General features: G+C 39.0%; 1 protein-coding gene across 2 annotated transcripts in view; it reads left to right on the top strand.

The window, feature by feature from the left end:
- SIK2 (salt inducible kinase 2) overlaps positions 1–12,705 on the top strand; it is a 135,777-nt gene that overhangs the window by 92,729 nt on the left and 30,343 nt on the right. For both annotated transcript variants that reach the window (XM_036028587.1, XM_028515777.2), the window contains exons 5-8: positions 8,414–8,538; positions 8,869–8,992; positions 10,370–10,590; positions 12,157–12,309. In XM_036028587.1, the coding sequence (XP_035884480.1) occupies positions 8,414–8,538; positions 8,869–8,992; positions 10,370–10,590; positions 12,157–12,309 (623 nt within the window). The remainder of the gene's footprint in view (positions 1–8,413; positions 8,539–8,868; positions 8,993–10,369; positions 10,591–12,156; positions 12,310–12,705) is intronic.

Genomic DNA, 12,705 nt, shown 5'->3' with positions numbered 1-12,705 from the left:
AAAAAAAAAAAAAAGCCCTGGCTGGCATAGCTCAGTGGATTGAGTGCGGGCTGCGAACCAGTGTCGCAGGTTCAATTCCCAGCCAGGGCACATGCCTAGGTTGCAAGCCATGACCCCCAGCAACCGTACATTCATGTCTCTGTCTCTCTCTCTCTTTCTCCCTCCCTTCCCTCTCTAAAAATAAATAAATAAAATCTTTAAAAAAAAAAAAAAGAAATGCAGAAGCTCAAACTGAACCCTAGACCTACTGCATCAGAATCTGCATTTTAGGAGGTTCCCCAGATGGTTTGTATGCATGCTAATGTTTGATCTACTTAACTCCAACACACAGAATACTTTAATATGCTTGATTCCCATCAGACAGTAAGCATTGCGAGCAGCTTATTCACTCAGTACAAGGCCCTATAGTTCCTAAAACATTGGCCCTTTGCTAATTGTGTTTGAGCACTGATAATTTGTATAATTTAATGGTGACACTAATAATAATTGGTATTTGTTATTAGGAAGATACAGGTTAACCAGTCACTTTCAAAATATAAAACAGAAAACAATAATAGCAGTTCTAATTCTGTTTTCAAATATATTCATGGTCTGTTACTGCTTAGTTAGATAAGAGGTAATTAGAGGATTCAACTTTTGAGGCCAAGGTGATTTCCATGAGAATCAGTCAACAGTAATGTACCTTTTTGGTGGTTAAATACTCTATCCCAAACTCTCTCTTTCATAAACATTTTAGGCCACACAGGAACCAGGTGAGCGAATATGGCAATATAAAGAAACCTCAGAGTTGTCGTTGGAGGGAACCTTGGCATACATACCTTAGTGTCATAGGGACGGGAGCATGGGTCATCTTCACATGAAAAGGACAAGATATTTCGTTTAATGCATCATGCATTCTTAAAATGAATATAGATTCCTGAAGTGAATATCAATATATATTTCTGACATTTACTTTGTATGCATGTTAATTGTTCCCATTCACTTATTAGGGTGCTGTTTCATGGCATCTAATAATGTAAAGAAGAGAAAGCGCTCACTTGTCAAGGTCTGCTGGCAGAGGGATAAATTAGAAAATCTCTGTATTTGATGTAAAGGATTTTTCCTGGGTTTATGACAGCCTTGCTTTCAATTTAAAGTTAGATTAAATATCTCTGACTCGTGGTATTCGTGGTATTCTTGGAACATCTGTGATACAGTGAAAAAGAACACCTGGCTTGGAGTTCAAAAGACTGTATTCGAATACTGGCTAAGTCACTTGGAGCTGTAGATGCTTGGGCAAGTCAATTAACCACTTTGAGTTTCAGTTCCCTCCTTTGTAAGGTAAGGAACATTATACCTCACAGGGCTGTCATGATTAAGTGAGATAATAAATGCAGAAATGCCAAGTGTGTAATATGCTTATTTAGCCCAGAGTAGGCATGGCACAATGCATTTGGATTTTATTAGACCATATTGAAGGACATAATAAGTTGTTCCTAAAACTTATTATGATTTCAGATTGAACTTTCTTAAAATTGAGAAGCTAAGAGATTTTTTAGGAAGATTTGTCTTTTACGTTCTATGTTCAAGAAATGTTTTAAATCATGGTTGATCTGGCAAATTCAAGGTACGATATTGTAACCAAAGAAAAACAGAGTTTCAGCTACCTGTCACCACAAAAGCCAAACTCACAAGGCAGATGGTGGTGCAAAAGGAAGGAGGTTTTATTCGGGTGCTGTGTGACCTGGGAGAATGGCAGTTCCCATTCAAAGCCTCTTTCTGCCATGGAAAAAGTCCAGGCATCTTCAGCAAGACCAATACAAATGCCAGTGTCCAGAGTTTCTGCTCCATTTCAAAGTACAGTCCTTAGGAGCCTGTAGGTGGCTGGTAAGCAGTCATAGTCATCCCCATCCAGGCAGCTTAGCTTGTTCCTGGCTGCTGTTCATTTCAGGCTCCGTCCTGGAGCCTGCCTGTGGGCCATGGACAATGTGGCTGCTAGGGCTGCAAGGTTGTGTACTCCCAGGAGAATGTGCTAAGCACTGGTGAGGGCATCCCAGGTAGAGGAGTTGGGGAGAGCTCTCTCTCCCCAGAGAGAGAGGGTGGGGGGGAGCTCTTCCTCCTGAAGCAAAGAGGCAAGAGCAAAGTGAGAATGCAGATCACCAGCCAGAGAGTCAAGAACCTCTTTATTCCCCAGCAATTATATTAGTTTGGGTGTGGGATGGGCCAGGTGCTTTCTCAAAATGACCAGCCAGTTTCCCAACCTTTCACATTCTTTGATCCAGCATTCCCATTCCTCCCCACCACATTCCATTTTGACTTCTATGGCACATGTGCTTGTCTTCCCCTGGTACCTGGGGTGGGGGACAGTTCTCTATCCAATTATCTTGCTAGCTTTTGGCACCAGTGCCCTATCCATTTTTCTAGCTTTCTGTGCTTTCAGTTTAAGAACCTCCCCCCTGTTGCCATCTTGGCCAGTGGGGCAGACTCCCCAGTCTCTGAACAGACTGTTAATTGGTAACATTATGAGGGAGAATTCAAATGGTTACTCTTACCCAAATTACAAATTACTGCAGAGGAAAGAAACTTTTTTTTTATCCTTTCCCAAGGACAAGCTTGGGGTGGGGAGGAAAGAAGAGAGAGAGGGAGAGAAACATCAGTTGGTTGCCTCGCACACGCACCCCGAGTAGGGACCAAACCCACAACCTAACCTAGGCATGTGCCCTGACCCAGGAATTGAAGCCATGACCCTTTGTTTTACGGGATGTCCATTCCTACTTCCTCATTCCACCTGCAGGGAGCTTTCCCTAACTTCTTTCTTTCTGACGTATTTATACTTTCAAAATTCTTTCAGAGTTGCTTAATCATGTGGGAATAGAAATAGTGTCAAAATAATGCTAGACTAAAACCTAGATCAGTATGAGAAGTATCAGTATGAACTGAAGGATTCTTAAAAATACATATACATATAGTAGGTACAAAAATAAATATAAGTATGTCTGCGCACATGAAGTAGCATTCGTACATATATTTCCTGTTTGCTGGCAGGGTTTAGAAGCAATGACATTCCAGTTGTAATGAGCGCACCTAGGTCCTAGTCTTGGTTTCTAAATACAATTCCTCTGTTAAAGGAACCAGGGCCCCTTTGGAAAAGTGGTTGATTTACGGGCTGGGGCAGAGAAAATACAAAATGAACCTGGAATATCGTCTGGTGTGAAAAAATAAGGAAATACTTAAAATAAAGTGAAATTTTTAAAAAGATGGGGCATGTTGAAAGGATATAGGAGCCAGCCTGAATTAGCTCTTAAAGGCCAAAGCTGGAACTATTTGAACATCAAAATAAACAACAATATAACTGGTATTGAATTATAGCCCAAGCAATAAAATAAGTATTCATGATACATATTAATAATAATGACAATGTTATAAATAATAAGTAAATTATTTAATAAATAAAGCAGAAGGGACAACTATTTTTTAAAGAATTGTAATTAGTTGCCCTGGCTGGCGTAGCTCAGTGGATTGAGCGCGGGCTGGGAACCAAAGTGTCCCAGGTTCGATTCCCAGCCAGGGTACATTCCTGGGTTGCAGGCCATAACCCCCAGCAACCGCACATTGATGTTTCTCTCTCTCTCTCTCTCTCTCTCTCTCTCTCTCTCTTTCTCTCTCTTTCTCTCCCCCTCTCCCCTGCCCTCCTTCCCTCCCTTCCCTCTCTAAAAATAAATAAATAAAATCTTTAAAAAAAAAAAAAACAAATGAATCTTTGGTCAACCAAATATTTAAAAAAAAAAGAATTGTAATTAGTAAGTGTAGAAGGAATTAGGGAAAGGAATTCACCATTAGGACACTGCAGTAATCACTGCTGCAATCCAGATCTACTAATGAATACAATTTAAATAAGTGGATGGAAGTTTAAGGAGAAACAGAATATGTATAGTCTCAATGTATTTTTCTAAAATATTGATTACAGAGGGAAAAATAGTAACTTTATAATGGGGCAGACCAACAGATACCATCTTAATTTGGAAATTAAAGTTAACCCCACCAATAATTAGACATAATACCATGCACTCCCTGATGTTATGCACAGAGAAGAGCACTTCATCTCTGTGATGTTCTTTCAAAAATTCACAATCTCAGTCTAATCATGAGAAAACATCAGCCAAACCCAAACTGAGGGACAGTCTACAATATGCCTGACCTGTACTATTCATTGACATGGAAGGAAAGACTGAAGAACTGTTAGAAATTGGAGAAGACATGATAACTAAATGCATTGTGAAATTCTGAACTGAAAAGGGTCATTAGTAAGAGAAGTCGGTGAAATCCATGGTTAATAGTATTGAATAAATGCTACTTTCTTAGTTTTGATAATTGAACTACTATAGTTATATAAAATGTTAGTGTTAAGGGAAGCTGGGCAAAGGGCATAGGGAACTCTCTTTTATTGTTGCAACTCTTCTCTGAGTCTAAAAATATTTCAAAAGTAAAAGTTAAATAATACCAAAATGAATTCAACATTACATGACATAAGTTTTATGACAGAGAAACAGGAAACAAAATGCCTGAGTCACATTGCAGCCATCATTGTAGGTATTAATTTGCAGATCAAAGCATTACAGAAGAAATTAAACTAGAAGGATATTTCCTTCCCGGCAAGGCCAGGCTCAGCCTGGGTCTAGCATGAAGAAGAATGATTGCACAAGTGACAGTTTTCATAATGCCAAAAATCAGATGAAAATGTAGTGTCTTTTATCATCCTTGGTTGTGGTAAGGCTCTCTTTGGTGTTTGTATTATGCTTGATAATATGCACGCATTCAAATGTTTAATGAAAGGATGTAGTGATTTTGGTTGGTAGAATGAGACATTTAATGCATTCCATTTGGATAAATGGTGATAAGAAATAAATCCTGCCTAGCTATGCCATTTTCATATTTCATCCCTCTTGCTCATATTTCATTTTACTTCATGCTTTTAGGTAGGAAGCTATAGACCGAATGAAGTAAATTACCCAGATTCCTGTGAAGAAATAAAAAGACTTTTATTTTTAAGCACTTTTCCATTGCCACTTCTTAAACCTGACCATTATTAACTAGCTCAAAAACAGCTACATACCACTGTGCCACGGAAGGACGTAAAGGTGATGGTGACGTAAAGTGAGGGCTGGGTTTCCAGTCCTACAGCTCAGTGTAGTTTCTGGCAAGGTCCTTAACTTTCTACCCTCAATTTCCCCTAAAATAAAGATACCAAATAGCGTTATTAAGAAGAAATCATCTTCAGAGAGCTCAGGTAAGTTTCTGACACATAGGAAGCACTTCTAAACAAGTCAATGACAGCACATTCATTCAGCAACCCTTTATTGAACGGCTGCTGTCCGCAGAGAGTGAGCTAACTGCTGGGAGCTCGGTCATATATCATTTCCCCTTTCTGCTTTCAAGGAATTTAGTCTGATGGAGGAGGCAGATAAGTAAAGCAATAAGAGGAAGAATTACTATTCTTCTATTAAGTAGCTCAAGTATTATCTATTATCTACTTATAAGAAGTGGCATAATATATAGTAAGTTACAGTGACTTTATGAAGTATAGATATTATCCCCATTTTGCAAATGAGGAAACCAAGACTTCAATAAGTTAAGTAATTTACTCAAGATAACTCAGCTAAGTGAAAAACCCAGGATTTTACCCCAAATCCGCTTGTCTCCAGGTTTGGCTCCTTTTTTAACTGTTATGTCAGATGATTGATTACAATATTAAGTGCTTTGGCAAGGTTATAGAAGATATCTGCATATATGCCATTAATAATAGCCTTTATGAACCTGATTATCTTTTGGTGTTTTATTGTTTCTACAGGCTCAAGTTCCTATTTTCTTTAGTTATTTACAGGAAATAGAAGTAAAAATCTAAAACAGCCCTGGTTGGTGTGGCTTAGTGGATTGAGCACTGTTCTGTGAACGAAAGGGTCACTGGTTTGATTCTCAGCCTAGGGCACGTGCTTGGGTTGTGGGCCACGTTCCCAGCAGGGGGCACATGAGAGGCAACCACACATTGATGAGAAAAAAAAGAAGTAAAAATCTGCTTAGTATCACTTCTTGTAAATTAACAGGACACTTTCTTCATCCTAGACATGTAAAGCCAAGGTTGAGACTGGAATGCCATCGGCACGTGATGCTTTCCTCACTCTTGTTCTCTTTATGCCTATGAAATGTACCAGCAAGCAAGCTTGGGCAATAAAGAGGCCAGGCTGCCTTCCTGACAGGCCTGTCCCAGTCATTCCTTTGAGTTCATTCCACCAGAGTCCAGGGACGTTCAGAATGAAGGAGTTCCATAATGGCTCTTAGAGATGTTAAAACTCTACAGTGCTGTTTGGAGCATATCCTCAACTTACTTACATGTGCTAAAACTCATCCTGTGATTATGATTTAAAGTACAGCAATTATTGGACCTATTTCAGGATCTCTAAATACACATCATAGCTTCTTGTGCTTTTCTGTGTGAGTGAAGTTTTTCTCTTTAAATGTTATTTGAACATCTAGTTCTTGACTCATTTGAGAATATAGGTTTTCTAGAAAATTAGAAACATGTCAATATGTACATATGGTATATCATGAATGGTTAGTCATAGAGGTGGAATTGAGAAGATAAGACCTCCCTGACAGCTGTTTGAGGAATCAGAGTGTAGGATTGAACCACAGTCACACAGTAAGGGGAGAAACTCTCATTGCCTCGTAATGCTAGATGCCCAGGACAGACCAAAGTGTTGTTCCACCAGGTTTAGAGTGTGCCCAAAGCTTTCCCCACATGTACCCTCTTTTCTCTTTGGAACCCTTAAGCTTTCCTATACTTTTCCTACCCTTCTTGTACATTTTCTCAGGAGCTTTCTCTTTGAAAGATAATAGTTGGTATTGATGCTTCACAGAAACCGAAGGGAGCTGACATTTCTCATATGTTCCAGGAATTTTAGATGCTTAATCTCATTTCATCCTCACAGCATTCTAACTGGGTAGGTGGATTATCCCCACATTTATAGATACAGAAACCACTGTTCAGGGAAGTAAAATAATTTACCTAGAGGAACTAAAGCTAGGAAGTGGCAAAATGGGAGATCAGCTCTAGTTCTTCCTAACTTCATAGTTTGTACTCTGCCGTGAAGCTGTAGTGTTGGGGATTGTGGCTATTGTCACTGTTACTACTGCTTGCCACCAGCTCGCCCATCAGCTAGCTGAGAGAATGTTTTGGCCTAAGGTACAGACTGAACTGTCCAAAGTCTCAAGGTGTGAATAGAGTGTAAGTTTATGTTAACTCATTGGATTCCCACAACAACCTCCTAGCTGCATACATTTATTATTTCAGCTTTACTGATGGGGAAACTTAGGCTCATAAAGACTGATCCAAAGTCACACAGCTAGTCAGTCTGGTACTGGAGACTTGACCCAGTCCCCTGGGGGCACCTCTTAAAAGCTCGCTATCCAGTCAGGGCTGTGCCTAGCTGGGTACAGAGCCAATTCCTATCACTAAGGGAATGTTCTCCAGTGAAGAGTGCTGTAACAGAATCAGTGTGACTATAACTGACAAAATAATACGGATTTGTTTCTCCAGTAAGAACACGAGACTGTGAAGACTTAGCATTTATACCAAAAGGCCACTGAATTCTGCAGTAATGTTCATGCATATTGAAGGCGTCTGAGTGTACTATTTCCAGAGTGCGTGCCATGTATTGAAACTGTAGATTCAGTACAACTAATAGGAGAAGGCCATTAGCTGTTTTGAAATATAATGCCACTGCCTTCCATAAATGAGTAAAGACTGGTGATAGGTGGCCTGTGACTGGGGCTTATAGCCACCACATGTTAATGAGCTGTTTAGATAGGTATCTGCCTAAATCAGGGATGTGTGGGCCAACACTTAGCAAGCTGTTACTTAGGAAACACTGTACTCAGGTGCCATAAAAGGTTGTCTGTTTCACTACTCCATAATAATGGCTGTAAGGGCAGCCAATCACTTGATTGTGTTGAGGTAGATACCTTAGAGTTTTACTCATTTGGTTCTTTTCTTATAAACTGTATAAGACAAATAACTTAATCATAGAGTAATTAAAATTCTAAAATGATCAAATACAAGTTGGTTGTCCACATCAATGGATTTTCTTTCAGCCTTAAAAAGACATTAAAATCTTTTTCTAATCTTTTACTCATTTTCTATGAGAAGAAAACAATTCATTTATACATTTGTTAAAGAAATAGTTTTGAATGCTTAAATTAATATCTGGTAGTCATTGTACTAAGTGCTAGGGAAACACACAACATACATGTTATCCCATTGCTCACAAAGAAAACAGTAGTAACATGATTAACATAGCATATTATAAAATTTGTTACAGAGAAATGCAGCATAGTTTGAGACCATAGATGAAAGTAACATTTATTTCCATTCCAATAGATTTCGGTTTTGGAAATTTCTTTAAGAGTGGTGAACTGCTGGCAACCTGGTGTGGCAGCCCCCCTTATGCAGCCCCAGAAGTCTTTGAAGGGCAGCAGTATGAAGGACCACAGCTGGATATTTGGGTATTTCTTTACTTTGCTGTGTTAAATGCATCTATAATGATAATACTTGGTACTCTGGCCCATCTTTGAAGCTCTTGGTATCTAACACACAGGTAGTAGTTCATACCTTTCCTGTCCACTGGACTATAATTAAATTCAGATCTTTTGATATTTATTATAGGATACTTTATTGTAGTAACCAGAGTTTCATTTTTTTCCAAATTCAAGAAAACAGTAGATTCAAACAGGAATTTTTCAATCTGTAGCATTTTATGAGCCCTGGGGATATCTAGGAAACCAAAGTGTTTGAAGTCCTTGCTAGAAAAATGACCCAGTTGTTTTCTTCCCCAGAGCATGGGAGTCGTTCTTTATGTCCTTGTCTGTGGGGCTCTGCCTTTTGATGGACCAACTCTTCCTATTTTGAGGCAAAGGGTTTTGGAAGGAAGATTCCGGATTCCATATTTCATGTCAGAAGGTAACAACCTGTTCATCTTACTGATTGTGCTATACAGAATTTGTGCTCCAAATGAAATGCCTAAGCAAAGCTTTCCTGTTTCTGAGAGTTTGGATGCTAAGTACAGTGACTGAGTTACTTTAAAAGCCATAGAATAAACAGCCCCTTCCATGTAGGTGAGAAAAGTTCCATTCTCCCTAACTGAAAACAGAAAGCTCCCCAGATTAAGAACAGCAAGTCTTTCCATTTACTCTCAGTCTATAAATGTCCAGGCTTATTTTAGACTTAGATGAGCTCTTTGTACATACAGGTTCACAACTATTTTGCTCTAAGTTTGAAATGGATTTTCCCATATCTTTTGGCAGGAAGTTGCAGAATTAAAATTTTTTAATTAAATTTAAAAACCAACTAGCAAAACTATTGAATTCAGATGAGCTGCCATAAACCCTACTAGTCTTATATCGGGTTGTAACATAGGCAGCAGTTAGGTTTACTCCTTACATTAGTTTTTGGTTAACATTCTTAACTCTTTCATTCCTACTAACAGTAGAAATAATACTCCAGTAGTTAAGAGTGTAGACTTTGGAGCCAGACTGCCAGATTTAAGTCCTGAGTTCAAGACTTAACTGGAGGTCTGACCTTGGCAAGTTATATTTCCTCTCTGTGCTTCAATTTCCCCAATCTATAAAATAGAAATAACCACAGTTCCTAACAGGGGTATTGTGAGGATTAATTAAACTAATCTCTATAAAAGCACTTAACATGGTGCCTAGCACATAGCAAGTGACCTAAGGTTAGCTTATGCAGTGGTAAAGAACTTGATGTCAGCTCAGAGGATAAGCTAGTACCCAGAGGTGCAGCAGGGCAGTTTTCTTAGTGTAATCAGAAGTAAATAATGTTCCACGTACATTTTCCTCAGTTGTACTGATAAGGAGAAAGCAGCAGTCTACTGGATAGCTCTTGCCTCACTTACATAGCCTTAGTATCAGCTTTAGACATGACTGAGGATCCATTTATTATTTGCTTATTCTAGGAAGAAGGCATTTTTTTTCTTTCATGGAAATCCAAGTCTGTGTCTAGATATTTTCAGTTGACAAATTCAGTAGAAAGGTTCATTTAGCAGAGGTTGGAGAGACCTCAAACCTCCTGTTTGTTTGTTTTTTTTTTAAGTATTCATTCACAATGATGGTTAATTTTGTGTGTCAACATTGACCATGTGAACTTGACAAATATTAAGTAACCTTCATGTATTCATTTATTCATTTGACCTTCTGCTTTCCAGTGGGCATTGTGGAGAATACAAAGATTAATGGCATTGTGCAAAGTCGCATGAATCAAGCAAACACCCTGAAGTGCAAGATGATTTACATGGCTTCTGTAACATTGTGTTTTCCCTAGATTGTGAGCACCTTATTCGAAGGATGTTGGTCTTAGACCCGTCCAAACGGCTTACCATAGCACAAATCAAGGAGCATAAATGGATGCTCATAGAAGTTCCTGTACAGAGACCTGTTCTCTATTCACAAGGGCAAGAAAATGAGCCATCCATTGGGGAGTTTAATGAACAGGTTCTGCGACTGATGCACAGCCTTGGAATAGATCAACAGAAAACCATTGAGGTAAAGTGACCAGATATTTGACGGAAAATATTTTAGGATTCTGTTGTACTCTGTAACTTGAAATTTCATGCTTATGACACCTGTTGCCCTGGTCTTTAGCACCACCATCCCCAGCACCTGGGCATCCTGTTCAGCTGTCGGCAAAGAGTACACCAGACTCTTTTTTTGTTTTTGCTTTTATACAATGTATAAATTTCTGCCTTTGGCCCATCTGCCAAAAAATTCAAGAGGAAGCATTTCTATAGGACTGAGAAAAAACAAAGATGGAAGCTTGACAAATATAAAGTAGCAAGTTTCTTCTAAGATGAAACAAAGTTTCATATAAATAATAAATTAGATTATACAGAACATAAATATGCGGCTACAGAAAAAGGCTGAGGGCTGAGCAGAAAACAAGAATGGTAGGAAAGCCAATTGGATTTAGCTTGTAAACCGGAGAAGCTGAGAAGTCAGAAACAAGTAGATTCCTGATATGGAAACATTATGGGCCATAGAACTCAGAAGGTCTTGAACCTGAGAAATTTCTCATCACTTTTATTTCTTTAATAGTTAACATACTCACAAAAAATGTACATATTTTAATACCTCCACAATAGTAAAAAATAAAAATTAAAAAAACAGTACTTTTAAGGAGGAGCTGTAACAAGAAAGAATATTAAATGTTCCCTTGTGAGTATGAAGTGCTCCAAACTGTGCTGCCTTTTCCTTTCTTGTAGCTGTAAGTGAAACAAGGTTGGCTTTCCACTTTGCTCATCATACACCCAGTGATGTTTTTCTGTCCTTGTCCATGAAGTACACACAGAATGGCAGCTGTGAGCACAGGCCTTCTGGCCTGGGATTTTTGCTGAGAATGCTCTGCCTCCAAGCTACACTGCACGGCATGCATGCAGCCTGTCAGGTGGAAGTAGAAGCCAAAGGAGCAGTTGTTTCTCTGTTTCATGAGTGCCCTGGGAAATCCAACCAACAAGAGATGTGAAAAACTGGGAGGCAACTTTATTTTCAAGGTTTCAAGAGGGCAGGACTACAAAAACAAGAGGAAAAAATTACCTAAGAACAGAGACACAGTGTCTCTCAATCTAACATCAAGTGTCATTCTCTGGCCCAAAATAATCACATAAAGTTCCCCAAAGACCTTAATCACTCACTTCAGAGTTTGCAGTGGTTTGGACTTGTGTTGAAGCTGTGGAATTAGAGCCTCTGAGTTCAGGTTGCCAGCCGACCTTACTACCCCTTAGTTACAACTATGAGACAGGACCATGTGACAGCATTGGGGAGTGTCTGCATGAGACAGTGATGGCATTTTCTCTGAACGCAGAAAAATAAATGGATCTTATTAATGTCAAAGGGCCAGTCAAGTCATTTAAAGGTATCACGCTCTGTATAATTAATACTAGAAACTTGAAGTGATCTGTCATTCTAAACTCTGGAACAGCTTTTGTTTTGAGACATACTTTGTTACTCTATTTTTAAGAACACATGATTTCTTCCATCTTTTTTTAGAAAGGTGTAGATCATTGGATTGGTTTTTATGGTTTTTGGCCTGTAGCACTTGTTTTCTCTTTTCAGTCTTTGCAGAACAAGAGCTACAATCACTTCGCTGCCATTTATTACTTGTTGGTGGAGCGCCTGAAATCACACAGGAGCAGTTTTCCTGTGGAGCAGAGGCTTGATGCCCGCCAGCGGCGGCCCAGCACCATCGCTGAACAAACAGTTGCCAAGGTAACACCCCATTAGCCAATATCTTATCTGTGCATGTGCCTATCCACATGTGGTTGACACATTTTTCATCTTGTAGTACAAAGGGTTAGGATTTCAACCTCTGTGCTCTGTTTTTCCCTAAAGTTTCTGCTTGTCATTCACTAGATTTTTCAAATGTTTTAGCACCTTCCTATTTTTTTTACAATACAGTTGACATACAGTATTTTATTAGTTTCAGGTGTACAACCCATGATTAGATATTGCATAACTTACAGAGGATCACCCCAATAAATCTACTGCCAACCTGACACCATACATAGTGATTACAGTATTAGTGACTGTATTCCCTGTGCTGTACTTTACATCCCCATGACTGTTCTGTAACGACCAATTTGTACTTCTGAATCCCTTCACCTT

The sequence above is a fragment of the Phyllostomus discolor genome, chromosome 6, assembly GCF_004126475.2.
Source record: "Phyllostomus discolor isolate MPI-MPIP mPhyDis1 chromosome 6, mPhyDis1.pri.v3, whole genome shotgun sequence".
Classification (NCBI taxonomy): Eukaryota; Metazoa; Chordata; class Mammalia; order Chiroptera; family Phyllostomidae; genus Phyllostomus; species Phyllostomus discolor.
This window is presented reverse-complemented; position numbering and strand designations above follow the sequence as displayed.